At 39.8% G+C, this 22133-nt stretch overlaps 2 protein-coding genes across 2 annotated transcripts; both read right to left on the bottom strand.

Annotated features, from left to right (window-relative positions):
- Nucleotides 1-527: 527 nt before the first annotated feature.
- Nucleotides 528-1172, bottom strand: LOC135644190 (pterocarpan synthase 1-like). Its single transcript, XM_065161657.1, has one exon. The coding sequence runs from the start codon at nucleotides 1170-1172 to the stop codon at nucleotides 528-530; it is 645 nt and encodes a 214-aa protein (XP_065017729.1).
- Nucleotides 1173-10881: 9709 nt separating this feature from the next.
- LOC135644468 (pterocarpan synthase 1-like) lies at nucleotides 10882-11517 on the bottom strand. The gene has a single exon (XM_065162053.1). The coding sequence runs from the start codon at nucleotides 11478-11480 to the stop codon at nucleotides 10956-10958; it is 525 nt and encodes a 174-aa protein (XP_065018125.1). The 5' UTR covers nucleotides 11481-11517; the 3' UTR covers nucleotides 10882-10955.
- Between the last annotated feature and the right edge of the window lie 10616 nt (nucleotides 11518-22133).

Here is a 22133-nt window from a genome sequence, read left to right as displayed (position 1 = left end):
TTCAACAGATGTCCTACGTCACATTCGAACTTGTAAAGAGTAGGTGATCGTGTTTGTTTCTCAGTTGTTCTGGAATCACACCAGGAAGTACTTCAAATCTTTTCATCACTTGATGTAAATTGACAAGGCATCTTCGATTCACCGTAGAATTTTGTACGACAACGCAGCCTCTTTCAAGTGGAGGCGACAAGACCGAGATAGTCAAGTATGAGCAGGTAGCCGAATGGCATCATCTACAGTACTGACGACATAGCTTATTTACTCTGCTTCAGCTACTCTTTGTTGTACGTCTCCTGAATGCTCAAACACGCTTATTACTTTGTCGTAAGAATTTTAGCGGCAACTGTCAATTACTAATCATTTGGTACAAAGAGAAGATATGGAGTACACGAGCCAATGGAAGCGATGCGGAGAAAGAGCAAAGTATTGATGTAGAACAAGCTGCAAGGCAGAGCAGCTTTTATTGCAACAAACAATGAGAGGCAGCAGACGGCAGCTCATCAGTAGTGATAGATGTAGGCGTCGTACTAAAAAATAAGCTCCATCTGAGTAGTTCCAGTCGACCTGATGAGCCTGCTGATGGTGTAGCCTCGGGCCATCCGGAACTTGCCGGTGCCCCCAACGATGCCCCGCTCCATCCTAGGCTCCGTCAGCACCGCCCTGCCCAAGATGGAGAAGCTGCTCCCGTTGTACTTTCCGGCGGTGAACACGAAATTTAGCGCCGAGAGGTAGGCCGGACTCTCCAAGGATGCCTGCACGGTGAGCTCCTGCGCTTTCCCGATGAGCTTGGAGCTCGACTCACGCCCTACCCTGAGAATGTTTTCGCCCACCCCGATGCTCCCGAAGGTGTTGTTGCCGGGAGGGCTGACGACGGTGATGGTGGTCGCGTTCGAGCCACCGTAGTAGTCGTAAAAGTAGAAGTGGAGGTGCGTCATCTTCTCTTTGTGTTCACGGCTGCTGCTCCCAATGGCAACAGTGGCGAAGAGAAAGAGGAGGAGGAGAGTGAAGGATGGAGATGAGGCCATGGAGAAGCTTGTGTAGGAAGTGCACAGGTGGGTGGAGGATTGTGTGGCGAGGCATGAGGGTTTCGTGGGCAGCTGTGTAAGTTGTTCAATGCAAGCTGCTCCTTGCTCTGAATTCCAACTCAGTCGTGCAAAGATATATTGATACATCGTATTCAAACTTGGAAGGAGTAGGTGATTGAACAATTACTTGCCATTTTTTATCAGTACTGCCGTGCTTTGACAGCACCGGGAGATTGCGTATACATGTCTGATTCGCTACAGCTTCCTATCCGTCTAGTGGAGGCAACGATAACATGATAGACAAGGATCGGGCAGACACCAGCACAGGAACACCTTGAGCACATTAGGCTTCACTAAATCGAATTCCAAAATACCTGTTTAAGTTGATAATAATAAGCTGATCAAGTCTCTTACGTGGATCTAAACTAGAGATGTTATATGATGAACTGTGGAAGTAAATTTATATTAGAACTTAGGTGACTTCGTTTTGTTGTGTAAGCATAAAAGTCGTAATATTAGTGTTATTATTATGCACAAGATTTTTATGTTATAATACATGTCATTTGATTCGATGCTTCTTCAGAAAATGTAGATCGTAAGGAGAATTAGACTTGTTTTCTTTTTTCTTTCTATCCGGACCATTATAAACAATGTATTTAGGGATAAAGAGGATATGAGATAATATATGTAATCTCGTTCATGTCACCAAAGGTAGATGATAGAAGATATGTAATCTCTCAATCATGTCGTATATCCCTGTCTTCTCTTATTTGTATATCTGCATTTCCGTTATTGTATTATTAACAGAGTCCCTCTCATCAATGTCATCTCCTAAAAATCTTATCATAATTAAACTTCTTTTCTATTGACTAATAATTAAAATTCAATCATATCCATAAGATATCTTACCTAATTAGATAGGACTACATAATCTAACATATTCTCACTTGACCTATTAGTTAGTAAGATACAAAAGGGTTCAAAATTAAAAATAAATAAAATAAAATTTATTTAAAAATAATTTTATCTAATTGGATTCTAAATTTAAAAAATCAATTATACACACATGAATTTTAAAAAAAGGTAGGCCAATATGTCTAATAAATATAATAATAATAGATTAAGTTTGACTAGTAATACGAGTCATAATGATTGTATGTCATCAATGTCATACTTCTTTCTACATATCATAACACTATTAGCCCTTCATAATGTAGTCTAAAATGACTCATATAATTTGTCTTGTCAAGATAATCTTATCATCACATTCAACTATAATATATATATATATATATAAATATGAACATGATAGTAGAAACAAATAACTTTACGTATAAGAATGTCAATTATAATATTCACTTAAATATGCATCACCATAGCTTTTATGGTTTGTTTATAAACTCAATCATAAGAATATTTTTTTTAAAACACTTTAGGTTACAAGTCCAAGTAAATATAGTAGCAATCAATATAGTGTGACTCAAGTTATTAATTAATATTGGTTATATCTATACTCTTTTCTCTAACTATCAAGTACTGTATACATAATGTATAGAGCTACATATGTCATAAAGTATCTTTAGCAATTTAGTAATTGAGTCTGACCATACCAAGTCTTGAGATAAAATTTCATAGTTATAAGACTTGATTTGTGGCCTCAAAGCATATTATAAAATTAGCTTCTATTATTAATAATATAATAATATATTATTTTACAATGTATTTTTATAGAAGACCCTAACTAAATATGTCTTTATGCAATAGTCTCATAGCTTCATCCACCATCAATATCCAAGCCATGTTTGTAAACTATAGAAAGCTATTTATAGACTTCGCCAAGCTCCAAGAGCTTGATATACTGAACTCGACTCGTTTTTAGCCTCAACTGACTTCATCGACTCCAAGTCGGACACCTCATTATTTCTACAATAATAAAAAAGGAAGTACTATATATCTATTAGTGGATATGGATGACATTATCATTACAGCAATGATCTAATGGAGATTAGGAAATTCCTCAAGTAGTTGACAGTACTTCTCTATCAAGGATCTAGAAATCTTAAACTAATTTCTAGAAGTAGAAACAATATTTACATCTTTTGAACTTTTTATATATCAAAAGAAGTATATTCAAGATCTATTACGAAAGACAAACATGCAGAATGCCAAAGAAGTTATCACTCCACTCTCCAATATCACAATTTCGAAGCTATAGACATCCGACTCTTTGATGGCGTTGCTGGTGAAGAAGTATTCAGGGCCATGTAGCCCCTCGTCCCTGTCAAAGCTGTCATCTGCATGTCACGTTCATGGTCCACGAGTGTTGCAAGGTTCAAGTTGGCGTTGAATGCCGAATCCAGCATAAAGTTGTTGGGCTTGATCGATGTTGCAGTCCACCACGCAATGCTCCTGATGAGGGAAATAATGGCGACAAGACTGGGGCTGACGTCATTTGTCCCAGATGACGCATCACGCCTCAGCACCTGGTCAAACGGACCAGAATGCCGACCGGGGCACATTAAACATTCTGCCCAGGCTCGGTCTTGCACGCCATGCCAACGCCAGTGTCAGACGCTACCTGCCCCTGCAAGGGGGCACATCAAGCACAGTAAGCTTCCCTATAAATACCCTTGCATGCTAAAGGGGAAAGGGAGGACAGACACACCACGCCTAATGGGCGACTCCAAACACTTCTTCATCTGAAACCCCCTCGACATCGCTAACTTGGCCGTCGGAGGGGTCGGGCCGAGCGCCTCGGCCCAACCTTTGTTCAGGTGCCAGACGAGGTCGACTCTTCCCGGCGCTACGGTGGAGCTTCCTCCCGACTCGAACTACCGACCCGACCTACAGACCCGACGTCCCGACCCGAACCACTGTGCTCGACCGCCGGGAGACCCCGAGGGACACCGCCCGAGATCCCCGACATCCGGACCCCGAATCGAGCCGTGTCGGCCCTGAGGCCACAGCTTAAACAGATGCCCCACCGCATCATTTTGGTGCTAGAAGGAGGGCCTCGAAAGTCGAGGGATCATCCAACTGGCTCAGACGAGCTCACAGTTGAGGGGTCACTCCTGATCGGAGCTCTGGGGCAGAGTCCCCCACATGGAGATCTTCAAGACGAACACCTCGTCGCGATCGCAGAACGCCAATGGTGTCTGTCCACGACCCGGGTCTGCTTCCGCCCGATCGCGCCCCCAGTGACCCCTCGACAATGTCGCTCAAGGCCTTCCAGGACCTCGCTCATCAAGTCCGAGCGCTGACGGGTATAATGCGAACCATTATCCTGCTCATTTCTCATCCAGTGCACCCCCCTACGACCACCACGGCAATTAGAGCCGCCCGCTCGGGCCCGCCCTGTCTTAGTCTCTGCCAAGAGAAGGCTCAGTGTTTGCATGACTGCCTCTTGGTTCATGGTTAGCTTCGGCCTAACCCCCCTCTTTTTTGCATTCGCACGGCTCGGTCGTAGACTACCCGAGTCCACCTCGGCCGTAGCCTGCCCGCCCGAGTGGTGTCCCTCGGTCGCAGCTTGTCTACGCTGAGTTTCACGGCCACACCGCCGAGCCCACCTCAACGCGGCCTGCCCGCTTGAGTGGCGTCCGCGCGGTCACAGTCTGCCTGCGCCGAACACCTCGGCCGCATGGTGCCCGAGACCACGCCTGCGCGGCTTGCCCACCTGGGTCACGTCCCTCGGCCACAGCCCGCCTGCGCTGAGCTTCTCGGCCATACGCTGCCGAGTTCACCTCAGCGCGGTCCGCCCAGGCTCGGTCTCGCACGCCACGCCAACCGAGGCACATTAAACATTCTGCCCAGGCTCGGTCTCACACGCCACGCCAACGCCAGTGTCAGACGCTACCTGTCCCTGTAAGAGGGCACATCAAGCACAGTAAGCTTCCCTATAAATACCCTCGCATGCTAAAGGGGAAAGGGAGGACAGACACACCACGCCTAAGGGGCGACTCCAAACACTTCTTCATCTGAAACCCCCTCGACATCGCTAACTTGGCCGTCGGAGGGGTCGGGCCGAGCGCCTCGGCCCGACCTTTGTGCAGGTGCCAGACGAGGTCGACTCTTCCCGGCGTTGCGGCGGAACTTCCTCCCGACCCGACCTACAGACCCGACGTCCCGACCCGAACCACCGTGCTCGGCCGCCGGGAAACCCCGAGGGACGCCGCCCGAGATCTCCGACATCCGGATCCCGAACCGAGCCGCGTCGGCCCCGAGGCCACGGCTTAAACAGATGCCCCGCCGCATCAGCTCCCACCCTTGGTGGAGGTAGCACAATGTAGAGGCCAAGCCTAGGGTGACCTTATGCCTCACCAGTCATCGAAGTGATTCTTGGCGCTGTGGAGGTAGGAATCGAACTTTCCATTGGGCACGAACTCGTAGACGAGCAAGAACTCATAATGGTTGTGGGACCGCTCGAGTTTCCAATGCCTCAACCGGCTAATGGCGTTGACCTCAGATATTTCTTTTCCTCTTTCATCCCCTTGGAGATCCTTTTGATCACCAGTTCAAACTTCGATTCATTAGCCTTTGCAGAAAGATCCAAAATCTACTTTCCCTAGCATTCTCTCTACGAGAAGTCCCCCCTTGTTGCGATAGCCAGCTCTTTGTAAGTCAACATCTAATAGGCCCGTTCTCATTCTCGAACTCATGCCATCATAGTTGATGTCCTCCGCATCCATCTCTTGCCTGCTATGGTCTTCTTTCTTTCATAGATAACACAAGCCAATAGCAAGCTCAACACAAGCATCAAGGCGACCACTCTGGTAACCAAACCAGCTGCTCATGTTGAACTTAGTTTGGCGGGTCGTATTGTCAGAACCATAGTAGAAAATGGTTGAATGCGAAAGGCATAGAACATGATGGAACCATCCACCATGAGTTCGAGAGCGCGAGAGGGCCAGTGAGGTTCCCCTACAGAGCTGATCACATGAACAAAAAGACTCGTCAAGTAAGAGAAAGGGAGAAGAGAAAGGAAGAACTTTGGGCTTGATGTGACCATCAAAAGGATGTTCAAGGGATCAAAATAAGAAAGAAAAGAACACACGTCCAACGATAAGGCCACCTCTAGTCGATTGAGTGATAGGAACCTTGTGCAGTCCACCAGTAAGGTGCCACAACATGTTGTGTTGCTCGTCTACTTGTTCATGCCGAATGGAAGCCTGAATTTCTATCTCTAAAGCACCATGAATCACAGGTCAAGAAGATCGAGTAGGACAAGTGCATGCATGGTGCATCACAACATCAAGCCAGCCATGTCTTGCAGGATTTGGCATTCAAAGGCAAGTTGGGTGTTATGGATCGTGCCAGCCTCATGGATCGAGTAGGACAAGTGCATGCATGGTGCATCACCAACGTGGTGCATGTGCGCTAATTAATAAGCTAAATTAGCTCTCATACTTGTAGTTCTTTTTAAAATTTTAGAATAAAGATCAGATCAATTACCTACAAAGTGACTTTGCCCCTAACCCTTGCAAACATACATGATGTGTTTCACATTTGAATGCCCTGAAAGTATACTGTGGATCCAACCATATCCTGTCATACCAACCTCATGAAGATGACATCTATTTGGAGAAACCTTTGGCTATAAAGTAAAATCTTTAGTTAAGGTCTGTTGGCAAACACTCTCAAGAGAGAAAAAAAACTAATTGACAAAGGGAAGAGGATATTAAATATAAAGTATACATATGATTTCTATAAGAAAATTCAAATTTGGAGACTAAAGTCCATTAGGAGTGACAAATATAGTCATTCTTATCTTACCAGATGAAGAAAACAGAAGAATGAATTCAATCTCATTTCACAACTTATTTATTCATTTCAAAAATTTAGTTCATCATGTTATGTAATCTTCAAATAACACTAAATACAAACTCATATACACATTAAAAAACATATTAACCTTGAGAGGAAGTATCAAAAATATGAAAGAAAGGAAGATCATGTTTCATCTATGGGCTTATGACAATATGCCTTTTTCTATTCTTCTAAAGAGTCATTTACTCGCACAAGAGGGCCTAAGAAAAGGTAAAGAACCTGCACTTTAGGAGTGATGATCTTTGTATATCTTCCTTTATGATCGAGCCCTACTTGATCAAGATTGAGATAAATACGGGAGTATCGTCAGATTTACATAGGGGATGAGGGAGCATATCTAGTAAGGTATGGTGCTTTTTTTTCCTTTTAGTTTTATTTTTTAATAAATAGATTATTTTTTATTGGATCGATATATATATATATATATATATATATATATATATATATATATATATATATATATATATATATATATATATATATATATATATATATATATATATATATATACATACATACATATATACATATATATATATTGCTGAGACATATTCCTTAAGAGGGCATAAAATATTAGAAAGTATAAAATAATATTAAAGTCAGACATAAGTTATAGAATTTTAATTGGGTGATTTTCTGGAAAAAGCACATATTTTGGGCTTTTCCTTGGAAGATGTCCCCCCTTTTTAGATTTCCTTAACAGCGCCCCCTTTCTTTACATAATTTTGAATATAATAGCCAACCACCTAATTATAGAATCCAAATTAGGTTGGTTTTAGTTAATTCAAGCCGGTTTATGGTATTTTTAGAATAGTTTAAGTAGGTTAAAGTTGGTTCAATTTAAAATTAGGTTAGTTCAGCTCATGCAAACCAATGTTTAGGAATCAATGCCAGGACTAGTGGGCTCAGTAGCTTTCTATCTTTTATTCTAAAGAATTCAAGTGATTTTAGTTGATGTTATTGGTGAATTCTTTGTGCTCATAAAACTTTTATCATTTATGACTAATGATTTTTTGTGTCTAATCCTTGATTAAGATTAAAGCTGATGTTGTAATGAATATGTTTAATACACTTTCCGCTTGGGAGGGGGATTTCATACTCAACCCTCAGAAATTGAAGTAAGCTCGAGGCAGTATATAGGTGTTTAAGGTGTACTCTCTTATCATTGGGGAAGGTATTGACTTTTATAAATGTTTATCGGAGGGTCGAACACACAAGGCTCTTAATGATCCACGATATCTCGAAAGATCGACCCATGCTTTTAGCATGATGCAGGCCCACCTGCACGGCTTCGAGTCATGCGACACCACCTTTAGGTCATCACGGATGGCTTGAGATAGGATAGCACAGTCTCGTATAGTTCCAAAAGGTATGTGTACGGTTATCGTCGCCCTCAGTTTCGAGAAGCTTTGTCAGTGCACGTGCATCACGTCGGTCATGAGGTGGCTACCGCTCGTTACCACGAAAGGCCAAAATATACTCATTCAATACTCCATCTCCTTATTAGAAATTTTGAATTTGGTTCATGCTCGTATACTTCGCTGATGAATAGGGCCCATCCCCGAGGCGCTTGTGCGGCTCAAGCGACTGTTGGCTGAGATGGGGAAAAGATCTGCTGATGTCTTAGGGTTGCCGTCCTCAGGATGTAATGAGTCAGCCCGACACATTGAGTCGATAAAGGCCAAGTGGTTTGTCAGTGATTAGATGTATCATATGTGCTTGGAAGCTAGATAGAAGCTTCCTTACGGCCACCTGTGCAAACACCAACTTCTCGATTGGCGGACATAGTTGGTGAGTAGTACGGAGTGTCGTCGATGACTGCGTCGCCTTTGTTCATCTTCGACCTCGTGTCTTGATTAAAACCGGGACCATGGTGGACAAGCAGAACACAAGGCATAAAATCCACGCTCTGTGCAGCATCATGGCTGACAAATTCACAGATATCATTGCTCATTAGCGAAAGATGAAACCGGCACATGCTAGCGTCAAAAACCAATGTTCTCTCTCATCAGAACGAGAGAGAAGCTAGACAAGAACTGCGATTTGCTTTCTTGTCTCGTTGCGTAGATCGAATTCTTGAATTCTTGTCTCGTTGCGTAGCAAAAGTATAAAAAGCCAACATTAGTTGGGTTGGGATGGCTCATGAGAGATCAACGTACATCATCAAATTGCACATCTTAGGTAATATCCTGTAACATACAAAAAATTCCATGTTATGAATTTATAATCACAATCTAACAACTCATAATAGAGATGAAAGCCGCCGCCCTTGTGCTCTCCCGTTACGATTGTTCATGCACGTAAGTTGTGTTTGGACTCCGCCCCCATTTGATTGAGAAAGATAGCCGACTTCGACTCCTTTGACAAAGTCCAAATCTCACAACTGGGGAGGAGAATATCTATGGGGATATGTCTATTTATCCACATATTTTCTTTTCGTTTATATTTAGTAGTATTTGGACTCCATTATAGAAAATTATGTAAAATATCTGCGACATCCTTCACGTTATTACTGTGATTGATGAAGTTTAAACTCACCGTTAATTGATATCTACAAGAGCAAAATTTTTATATCTCAAATGTTTTATTTCATAAATAAATGTGTCCATAGAGAAGCACACAGAGGTAATTCGTTTGATAATAGATCATTTATCTAATATATTTCTCAATTGGGATGTGTGAAATTTTAATTGTGGTCAAATAATTGCGTATATAACCCATCGATTAATTGTAAAATTTTAATATATTTTTCGTTTTACGAGTACTATTGGTGTGAATGTTAGAAAAGATAACAATGAATAGGATGAATAACACTATGGAAATCGACTATAAATAAAAAATACAAGATCAAGAACACTATAAAAAAAGTATTTAGGCTTGAAACGTGTATAAATAATTTCTTAAAAAATAATATTTGCACCCTCTTTTAAACAAGATTGATATGGGTTTGATATAGATAGTTTTAATGGATATGACAAGCGATCTGTATTGAACAAACAATAAAGAATTATAGAATATCTAATTTAATCACTTGAAGGGTTATTTTTGAAGTCAAGAAAGAAGAACAATAGAAAAGAGATTTTACTTATAATTTACTCTCAAATATCTATTTATAAATATTTTCATAAAAAATATAATCCCTCGTAAATAAATATCAAAATAACTAAAAAGAAATTATCTTTTCAAATATCTAATAACTAGAAATTATATTTTTTTAATATTTAAACAATTTATAAAAGTGAATTAGTCTCGTGTTCCATGATTTTGATTTATGTAGGAGCCATTATCACCGGAGGGTTCACATCGGTGACGGCGGTCGTGCTCTTACCACCGTGGAAGTGCAGGTGCCTCATCTTCCCTCTTATGACAGATAAAGAGGAAGATAAGACAGAACGGGGATGAGGAGGATGAAGACAAGGCCATCGAGAATCTTGAAGGCAACCAAGTCATCAAGGCGAAGGTCGATTCGACTTTTACGTTTGAAAAGCTTGGTTGACCAGTGACCTTAGGACATCGGGCGGAAAAAGACCGTCGATCGTTCTTCCTTCGACTGCAGACTCTTCTTTGGTGGCTTGATCATACTTTGTAAAGGAAAAAACAGATTCAACAGATGTCCTACGTCACATTCGAACTTGTAAAGAGTAGGTGATCGTGTTTGTTTCTCAGTTGTTCTGGAATCACACCAGGAAGTACTTCAAATCATTTCAGCACTTGATGTAGATCGACAAGGCATCTTCGATTCACCGTAGAATTTTGTACGACAACACAGCCTCTTTCAAGTGAAGCAACAAGACCGAGATAGTCAAGTATGAGCAGGTAGCCGAATGGCATCATCTACAGTACGGACGACAGAGCTTATTTACTCTGCTTCAGTTACTCTTTGTTGTACGTCTCCTGAATGCTCAAACTTGCTTATTACTTTGTCGTAAGAATTTTAGCGGCAACTGTTAATTACTAATCGCTTGGTACAAAGAGAAGATATAAAGTACACGAGCCAATGGCAGCGATGCGGTATGAAAGAGAGAGCAAAGTATTGATGTAGAACAAGCTGCAAGGCAGAGCAGCTTTTATTGCAACAAACAATGAGAGGCAGCAGACGGCAGCTCATCAGTAGTGATAGATGTAGGCGTCGTACTCAAAAACAAGCTCCATCTGAGTAGTTCCAGTCGACCTGATGAGCCTGCTGATGGTGTAGCCTCGGGCCATCCGGAACTTGCCGGTGCCCCCAACGATGCCCCGCTCCATCCTAGGCTCCGTCAGCACCGCCCTGCCCAAGATGGAGAAGCTGCTCCCGTTGTACTTTCCGGCGGTGAACACGAAGTTTAGCGCCGAGAGGTAGGCCGGACTCTCCAAGGATGCCTGCACGGTGAGCTCCTGCGCTTTCCCGATGAGCTTGGAGCTCGACTCATGCCCTACCCTGAGAATGTTTTCGCCCACCCCGATGCTCCCGAAGGTGTTGTTGCCGGGAGGGCTGACGACGGTGATGGTGGTCGCGTTCGAGCCACCGTAGTAGTCGTAAAAGTAGAAGTGGAGGTGCGTCATCTTCTCTTTGTGTTCACGGCTGCTGCTCCCAATGGCAACAGTGGCGAAGAGAAAGAGGAGGAGGAGAGTGAAGGATGGAGATGAGGCCATGGAGAAGCTTGTGTAGGAAGTGCACAGGTGGGTGGAGGATTGTGTGGCGAGGCATGAGGGTTTCGTGGGCTTTTATGGACAAAGAAGTTGAGATACCATTATTCCACACGTGTTTTTTGTTCAACGTCACGTAAGAATTTGCTTCAATTGCACCTCAATTCCTTTGACAAGTCAAAATCTCATGATTTTTGGGTAGATTAAACAAATTAATATTAAATAATGTATATATATTCTTATCCAAGGGATTAAATAAATCTCATATTGTGAGAGCAAATTGCGTGCATATTTGGCCCTTCATATTAAATCCATTGTGACATGATCGTGCTTGGGTGGAGGGTAGAGACATGGGAGAAGTCAAGCAGGTGTGTAAGTTGTTCAAAGGCATGCTGCTCCTTGCTCTGAATTCCAACTCAGTTGTGCAAAGATATATTGATACATCGTATTCAAACTTGGAAGGAGTAGGTGATTGAACAATTACTTGCCATTTTTTATCAGTACTGACGTGCTTTGACAGCACCGGGAGATTGCGTATACATGTCTGATTCGCTACAGCTTCCTATCCGTCTAGTGGAGGCAACGATAACATGATAGACAAGGATCGGGCAGACGCCAGCACAGGAACACCTTGAGCACATTATGCTTCACTAAATCGAATTCCAAAATACCTGTTTAAGTTGATAATAATAAGCTGATCAAGTCTCTTACGTGGATCTAAACTAGAGATGTTATATGATGAACTGTGGAAGTAAATTTATATTAGAACTTAGGTGACTTCATTTTGTTGTGTAAGCATAAAAGTCGTAATATTAGTGTTATTAGTATGCACAAGATTTTTATGTTATAATACATGTCATTTGATTCGATGCTTATTCAGAAAATGTAGATCGTAAGGAGAACTAGACTCGTTTTCTCTTTTCTTTCTATCCGGACTATTATAAACAATGTATTTAGGGATAAAGAGGATATGAGAGAATATATGTAATCTCTTCATGTCACCAAAGGTAGATGATAGAAGATATGTAATATCTCAATCATGTCGTTTATCCCTGTCTTCTCTTATCTGCATATCTGCATTTCCGTTATTGTATTATTAACATAGTCCCTCTCATCAATGTCATCTCCTAAAAATCCTACCATAATTAAATTTCCTTTCTATTGACTAATAATCAAAATTCAATCATATCCATAAGATATCTTACCTAATTAGATAGGACTACATAATCTAACATATTCTTACTTGACCTATTAGTTAGTAAGATATAAAAGGGTTCAAAATTAAAAATAAATAAAATAAAATTTATTTAAAAATAATTTTATCTAATTGGATTCTAAATTTTAAAAATCAATTATACACACATGAATTTTAAAAAAAGGTAGGCCAATATGTCTAATAAATATAATAATAATAGATTAAGTTTGACTAGTAATACGAGTTATAATGATTGTATATCATCAATGTCATACTTCTTTCTACATATCATAACACTATTAGCCCTTCATAATGTAGTCTAAAATGACTCATATAATTTGTCTTGTCAAGATAATCTTATCATCACATTCAACTATAATATATACATACATAAATATGAACATGATAATAGAAACAAATAACTTTACGTATAAGAATGTCAATTATAATATTCACTTAAATATGCATCACCATAGCTTTTATGGTTTGTTCATAAACCCAATCATAAGAATATGTTTTTTAAAACACTTTAGGTTACAAGTCCAAGTAAATATAGTAGCAATCAATATAGTGTGACTCAAATTATTAATTAATATTGGTTATATCTATACTCTTTTCTCTAACTATCAAGTATTGTATACATAATGTATAGAGCTACATATGTCATAAAGTATCTTTAGCAATTTAGTAATTGAGTCTGACCATACCAAGTCTTGAGATAAAATTTCATAGTTATAAGACTTGATTTGTGGCCTCAAAGCATATTATAAAATTATCTTCTATTATTAATAATATAATAATATATTATTTTACAATGTATTTTTATAGAAGACCCTAACTAAATATGTCTTTATGCAATAGTCTCCTAGCTTTATCCACCATCAATATCCAAGCAATGTTTGTAAACTATAGAAAGCTATTTATAGACTTCGTCAAGCTCCAAGAGCTTGATATACTAAACTCGGCTCGTTTTTAGCATCAACTGACTTCATCGACTCCAAGTCGGACACCTCATTATTTCTACAATAATAAAAAGGAAGTACTATATATCTACTGGTGGATATGGATGGCATTATCATTACAGCAATAATCTAATGGAGATTAAGAAATTCCTCAAGCAGTTGATAGATTATTTCTCTATCAAGGATCTAGAAATCTTAAACTAATTTCTGGAAGTAGAAACAATATTTACATCTTTTAAACTTTTTATATATCAAAAGAAGTATATTCAAGATCTATTACTAAAGACAAACATGCAGAATGCCAAAGAAGTTATCACTCTACTCTCTACTATTGAATCACTCAACTTATATGATAGTAGGCTTATTACGAATCTCACACAATACCAATAAGTATTTGACTCCTTACAATACTTATACTCCATACGTTCAGATATTTTATTTACACTCAATAAATTATCACAATTAATGCATCAACTCTCCACTACATTTTGGTCTATAGTAAAACGAGTCTTGCGGTATCTAAAAGAGACTCTTAATCATGGACTTTTTCTTTGTAAACACTCATCACTTCATCTCAATGCCTTCGTGGATGTTGATTGGGCAAGTAACATTGATGATAGAACATTTACGTCGGCCTATATATCTTTCTTAGAGCAAATTCAATCAGTTGGAGTTCCAAGAAACAGAAAATAATCACAAAGTCCACCATTGAAGCTAAATACTGAGTCATTATCACCGTTGTTACAGAACTCAATTGGATCACAAACCTACTATAGGAACTTAACATTAACTCCAAATTTACTTTTACAATATACTGTGATAATGATGGTGCCACCTGCCTATGTGCCAATATAGTGTTCCACTCACGTATGAAACACATTGTTATCAACTTTCACTTCGTCAGATATTAAGTTGTCAAATATTAATTACATGTTTCTCATGTACATACTACTGATCAACTGGTAGACTCTCTCACAAAGCCTCTCGCTTGTAAAACATTTCAATTACATCGGTCCAAGATTGGTATTTTTGATAAAAGCTCAATCTTACGGGAGCATGATAGAAGATCCTAATTTGATTAATCATGATAGCGATGTTGGGTCCAGCCCATAGGTGGGCTTAGACCGGATGATTTAGGCATTGAGCCCAAATCTAATTTATTAAAAAAAAAAAAGGGGGAAGAAAGGGAAGTGGAGATGTACACGGCGTGAGGCATGCATATCAAATGTGGAAACAGTGACGGTGTAAGGAAAAAAAAAGAAAAGAAAGAGAGGATAAAAAAAAATTAGGTTTTGAGGCTTTTGTTAGATAATCAAGTGGCTAAATTTCGTTAGTTTTAGCTTAAATTTTATGAGGAGAATTCTTGCAATAAGCTCTATAATCCTAACTGTGCCGATCTAAGATTTGTCTTCTTTGAGGTACTTTTCCGATATACTCACTTGTTGAGACCTAAATTTTTCCTTTCATGAAATACATCTATGTGATGATGATACATTATTGTTGAGCTAAGATCTATGTTCTTGATATTATTATGATCATCTTGTTATTTTGGAGAAAACTTATTATAAACATGTTATCATTATTGGTGATAGTGAAGGTTTGAAGTGGACTACGGTCCCATAGTTTTTCTCGCATTTGACTTTTCATGTAAAAATTTGGTATCTCACTTTGTGATTGATTCATTGTTCTACTATTTATGCTACTCTGGTTAATATTTACTTTTGATAGCAAGTTGATATTTTGGTAAGGAACCTATTTTGATACACAAAGAGAGAAAAAAATTATTCTGCTATAATAGTTTTTCCCAATAAGCTATCACGAATTTAGTTAATTTTGTCTAAGTTATGCGACACCCTTGTATGTCCGTAAAGGTGAGACTACTTATGATCTCTTAGGACCTACAAAAGAGAAAACATGTTAGAGAATGCTTCTCACTTGGGATACATAAGCAATCATTTTAGCAAACATTTCATAGTCAATACAAATTACAAACAAACTTAACAAGCTTTGAACGATAGCATAACAAAGAATTCAAAATGATCCACTATAAATCGAGATCCCCACAAGTGCTCACATGACATAGCTTTTGTTTGCAAGCCTAAGACGTTTATCAAAACGAAAGAAAATAAGGTTGCTAAACTTACTATCAGCTCTTTACATACTGTGTAAAGCATGAATAAAATCGAAAGACACAGACATACATGATAAATTTTTTTATATTTAATATTCATTTGTTCAGTGAATAAAAATTTTCTCTTTCACAACATCTCGATTCTTCGGTTCAAACGCAAGCTGCTCCTTACTCTGAATTCAAACTCAGATTCATTGATACATCGTATTCAAACTTGGAAGGAGTAGGTGATTGAGCAAGTATTTGCCATTTTTTTTATCAGTACTGATGTGCTTTGACAGCACCGTAAGAAGATTGCGTATACATGTCTGATTCGCTGCAGCTTCCTCTGCAGGTCGCATCCTTCGAGTGGAGGTAACAATAACCTTTAGCAGACAGCGCTAGAACACCTTAAGCACATTGGGCTTCGCTAAATCAAATTCCAAAATGCCTTTGTTTAAGTTGATAATAATAAGCTCATGAAGTTTTTATAGGCCGATCAAGTCTCTTACATGCAACTAAACTAGAGATGTTATATGATGAACTGTGAACGTAAATTTATATTAGAACTCGGTAACTACACTTTGTTGTTGGTCCCTCAGCAAGTAGATTGAGGGCTGAAGGTGAGGGAGGAAGAGGTGCTGCCTGTGAACGGCCGCTAGCGCCTGCACAGGTACGTGAAGGAGAGCAGTGATATGAAGCTGAGTGCCAGTCTTACGACGTTGGTCGAGCAGGACTCAAACGTCAGCAGGTAAACCTTTCGTCGAACAGTCGGATGAAAAGGAAACGATGTGGGCTGGTCCAGAGAACAATCAGAGGACGCGAACAGGCTGCAGTCCGGATGAGGACACCGCAAACCCACCACCATCAAGCACTTGATAAAACCGATGGAGCACCCAAACCCATCATTCTTTGTCTGTCAGCTACTTCCAGCATCGTTAATGCTCCCACAACCACTCGACCATTCTCACCTTGCTCGGGTGCTCCATCGGTTCTATCGTCCTTCTTCTGCAAGCAATCTCCAATGTCACATTTCGAAGCTATAGACAGCCGACTCTTTGCTGGCGTTGCTGGTGAAGAAGTATTCAGGGCTATGTAGCCCCTCGTCCCTGTCAAAGCTGTCTTCTGCAGGTCACGTTCATGGTCCACGAGTCTTGCAAGGCCGACAACATTCAAGTTGGCATTGAATGCCGAATCCAGCTTAAAGTTGTTGGGCTTGATCGATGTTGCAGTGCACCACGCATTGCTCCCACCCATGGAGGAGGGAGCACAACGTAGAGGCCTAGCCTAGGGTGATCTTATGCCTCACCAAGTGATGCTTGGCGCTGTGGAGGTAGGAATCGAGGTTTCCATTGGGCATGAACTCTTAGACGAGCAAGAACTCACAATGGTTGTGGCACCGCTCAAGTTGTTCATGCCTAATGGAAGCTTGGATTCCGACCTCTATAGCACCATGAATCACTTTTAAGTGACTTGTGAGGCACAGGTCAAGAAGATCGAGTAGGACAAGTGCATGCATGGTGCATCACAACATCAAGCCAGCCATGTCTTGCAGGATTGGGCATTCAAAGGCAAGTTGGGTGTTATGGATCGTGCCAGCCTCATGGATCATGACTTGCATATGATAGATTTGGCAAGGATGAGGGGTACATGGCTCCTGAATGCTTTCTAACCCTCGCCCTAACTAGCAAGGCCGACAAATATTGGGATGTCTAATGCAATGGAATCATGAATTGGAATGGTGTGAGAGATCTTTGGGAGGCGAGCCATTATGGAAGCGGCAGACCATAAGCCTAAACAATGAAGATTGCGGTGTGGTCATCCAAGACTCCATTGCTTGTGCTCCCTTCAAACTGATCGGTGCCGATTAATTGTACCAAATAATCACTCTAGATTGTGAATTCTCTATAAACAACTCAACTGATTAATAATAAAGAATAGTAGATGACTTGTTCAATCAATTACCAATGACTCGAGGGATCTCAAAGATTGATTTTGGCACAATACCATCACTTAAAAGATAAGAAATGAAGACATATATATAAAAAGCTACAATCGGATTAAAATATGATCATTAATGATTTTCTTTGGAATAACTAATGCACTATATTTTAAAAAAAATACTAATGCACTGGATGTATTTACAGATCTCGTGAATATAATCTTCTATCAATACCTAGGCAAGCTTGTAATTGGATTATTATCGATAATAGTATAATATGCACGAAGAGTAAGATAGAGTACTAATATCATCTTAAGAATGTTTTGGAGATTTTAAAATAGGAAAAACAGCATGCCAAGTTGAGCTAGTGATCATGTCTTCTTAAGGTTGTTTTTAACATAAAAATTTTCAATTAATAAGCTAAATTAGCTCTCATACTTATAGTTATTTTTAAAATTTTAGTAAAAAGATCAGATCAATTACCTACAAAGTGACTTTGCCCCTAATAACCATTGCAAACATACATGATGTGTTTCGCATTTGAATGCTCTGAAAGTATACTGTGGATCCAACCATGTCCTCTCATACCAACCTCATAAAGATGACATCTATTTGGAGAAACTTATGGCTATAAAGTAAAACCTTTAGTTCCGGTTGTTGAGCTGATAGCCCATATTCAGCCCATGTGGGCTAGGGCAGCCCACAGCCCACACCCCCTCTTAACCTAACCCTAATTAAGATTAGGGGGGTATGGTGATTACGTTTTAGAAGCAAAAAAAGGCTATAAAAAAACAGCAATGAGGCAGATCTTGAAGGCCACGGGATTCCAAAGAGAAGAAGGAGAACAAGATAGAAAAGGAAGAGAAAGAAAGGGAAGAAGACAAGGACAACGCAGAGAGACTGTTCTCAATCATCTAGTAGTGTTCTCATCTCAGGTTAGATCAAATCTACAGTAGACTCTTGCTGTGATTACTTGGGGAGGTTTTAGATATTGTGGGCAGTGACGTGATCCTTATATCCCAGTTATTCTTTTGTGGTTGTTGCTAGGGTTTAGGGCAAAAGATTGAGATTTGTATATTCATTATTCTCATAGTGGATTATCTCTAGTTTGCCCCGTGGTTTTTACCCTTCACATTGAAGGGGTTTTCCACGTATATCTTGGTGTTCTGTTTGATTGTGTTTCTATTTAATTCCGTTACGTATTATGGTCTTCTAGTATTTGTTCATATACAAAGGTTATTCCTCTTTATATCCCCATCAACTAGTATCAGAGCAGGATTTTGGTGATTTAATTTTTGTATTTGAACATGGAGGCCAGTAATATTTCTCGCATGATTAGTTTAAATGGAAATAATTGGATGATATGGAAACCAAGAATGGAAGATCTCTTGTATTGCAAAGATTTGTATGGACCTTTATAGGGGGATAGTGCAAAACCTACAACTATGACAGATGATGAGTGGAAGAGGTTAGATCGAAAAACAATTGGGTTTATTAGACAGTGGCTTGATGATAGTGTCTTTCACCATGTTTCTACTAAAATTTCTGCATATTCTCTTTGGAAAAAATTGGAAAGTCTCTATGAAAGAAAAACAGCTGGCAACAAAGCTTTTTTGATCAGAAAACTTGTGAACCTAAAATATAGAGAGGGTGCTTCTATTGCTGAGCATTTGAATGAAATGCAGAGTATTACTAACCAGTTATCCTCTATGAAAATGTCTCTTGATAATGAGTTGCAGGCATTGTTACTTCTCAGTTCATTACCAGAAAGTTGGGAGACACTGGTGGTTTCCCTTAGTAATTCTGTGTCAGATGGTATTGTCACTATGAGTCAAGTAACAAGTAGTTTATTGAATGAGGAGTTGAGAAGAAAGAGTTCAGCAACATCTCAGAATGATTCACAGGCACTTATCTCAGAGAACAGAGGAAGGTCAACGTCTAGAAGCAGTTCACGTATGGGTAGGAGCAAGTCAAGATCAAGAAAAGATATTATTTGCTATAACTGTGGTGAGAAAGGACATTACAAGAACCAATGTAAGCAACCTAAGAAAAACAAGAAAAAGGGAAAAGAAGTGGAGTCTACAGAGTCATAGGATAATACTATAGCTATAGTGCAGGGTGGTGATTATTTGATTTTGTCTCCTTCTGTGTGTCAGGATCTTGAGTGGGTGATTGACACAGGTGCTTCTTATCATGCTACACCACGGAGGGAGTTTTTTGCTACATACAGGTCTGGAAACTTTGGTGTTGTCAAGATGGGCAACTATGACACAGCAGACATCATTGACATGAGTGATATCCATCTAAAGACCAACCTTGGCTGCAAGTTGGTGCTTAAGGATGTGAGGCATGTGATTGACTTGAGGCTGAATTTAATTTCAGTTGGAAGACTAGATGATGAAGACTATGAAAGCAGATTTCATAGAGGGCAATGGAAGCTCAGTAAGGGTTCTCTTGTTATAGTTAGTGGAAAGAAATGTCATACTTTGTACAGGTTGCAGGCTAAAGCTTATGGTGAGCAGTTAAATGCTACAGAGAAAGACTTCAGTATGGAGTTATGGCATAGGCGATTGGGACACATGAGCGAGAAGGGGTTGCAAGCTCTTTCCAAGAGAGAGGTATTGCTAGATCTCAGAGGTATACATCTGAACCCTTATATTGATTGTTTGGCTGGTAAACAACATAGAGTTTCATTTGCTAGTGCTGCTTTGTCTAGAAAAATACATGCCTTAGACCGTGTTTATACAGATGTATGTGGTCCTTTGAGGATAAAAACTCTTGGTGGATCTGTTGATGTTCTTGGTATAAGTGGTGCACTTTATTTTGTCACTTTTATAGATGATTTTTTCAGGAAAGTTTGGGCCTATGCTTTGAAGACCAAAGATCAGGTTATTAATGTCTTCAAAGAGTTTCATGTTAGGGTTGAAAGGGAGACAGAAAGAAAATTGAAATGCATAAGATCAGATAATGGTGGTGAGTATACAGGATTGTTTAATGACTATTGTAGGGCATATGGGATCCAACATGAGATGACAATTCCTGGTACACCTCAGCATAATGCAATTGCAGAGAGGATGAACCACACCATTATGGAAAAAAATAAGATGTATGCTTTCACATGCCAAGCTACCCAAAAGGTTTTGGGATGAGGCTTTGAGGACTGTAGTTGATGTGATCAACTTATCACCATGTACAGCCCTAGATGGTGATGTTGCAGAGCCTGTATGGTCAGAGAAAGATGTTTCCTACAAGCATTTGAGAGTATTTGGTTGTCGCGCATTTGCACATATTCTAGATAATGAGAGGTCCAAGCTGGATGGTAAGTCTAAAGAATGTATTTTTCTTGATTACTCACATGATCATTTTGGTTACAGGCTTTGGGATCCAGAAAAGCAGAAGGTATTCAGAAGTAGAGATGTAGTCTTCTTTGAGGATCAAACCTTTGAAGATTTGAATAAGAAGACACAGGCCAAGACTTCTGCAGAAGGATTAGCAGATTGTGACCCAGTTATTCCTCCAGTATATCATGGTGATGGGGGAGATATGCAGGAAGATAGTGTAGAGCCTGATGTTGATCTACCTGCAGGACATGTTGAGCAAGAAGTAGGAGAGTAAGTTCCAACAGAACCTCAGTTGAAAAGATCTTCTAGACAACGTCAACCTTCCAGAAGATACTCTACAGATGAGTATGTGATGCTTACTGATGCAGGTGAACCAGAGAGTTACCAGGAAGCAGTTGAAAGTGAGCAGAAAGAGAAGTGGTTAGTTACTATGCAGGAACAGATGGATGCTCTTCAGAAGAACCACACTTATAATTTGGTGCTGCTACCAAATGGAATGAAGGCCTTGAAGAACAAGTGGGTTTTTAGGTTGAAGACTCGAGAATATTGTTCTCAACCAAAGTACAAAGCTAGATTGGTTGTGAAAGGCTTTGGTCAAAAGAAAGGTATTGACTTTGAAGAGATTTTCTCTCCTGTTGTTAAAATGTCTTCTATTCGTGTTGCTCTTAGTATTGCTGCTAGCCAGGACTTGGAGGTTGAGCAGTTAGATGTGAATACAACTTTCCTTCATGGTGATTTGGAGGAGGAAATTTATATGGAGCAACCAGAAGCCTTCAAAGTCAAAGGTAAAGATAATTTTGTCTACAAGTTGAAGAAGAGCTTGTATGGGCTAAAGCAAGCTCAAGACAGTGGTACAGAAAGTTTGATTCATTTATGATAGAAAATGGATACAAAAGAACGGCTTCAGATCATTGTGTGTACATCAAATGGTTTGGTGAGGATTTTATTATTCTCTTACTTTATGTTGATAACATGCTTATTCTTGGGAAAGATATGTCTAAAATTGATAAGTTGAAGAAGGAACTGAGTGAGTCTTTTGCAATGAAGGACATGGGGCCAGCAAAGCAAATACTAGGCATGCAGATTTCCCGTGACAGGAAAAACAAGAA

This window comes from Musa acuminata, chromosome BXJ3-8 (assembly GCF_036884655.1).
Source record: "Musa acuminata AAA Group cultivar baxijiao chromosome BXJ3-8, Cavendish_Baxijiao_AAA, whole genome shotgun sequence".
NCBI classification, from domain to species: Eukaryota; Viridiplantae; Streptophyta; class Magnoliopsida; order Zingiberales; family Musaceae; genus Musa; species Musa acuminata.
This window is presented reverse-complemented; position numbering and strand designations above follow the sequence as displayed.

Bases quoted from the DNA above. Each gene is read 5' to 3' on its own strand.
- LOC135644190 (XM_065161657.1), bottom strand. From the start codon at position 1,172: ATGTATCAATATATCTTTGCACGACTGAGTTGGAATTCAGAGCAAGGA.
- LOC135644468 (XM_065162053.1), bottom strand. From the start codon at position 11,480: ATGGCCTCATCTCCATCCTTCACTCTCCTCCTCCTCTTTCTCTTCGCC.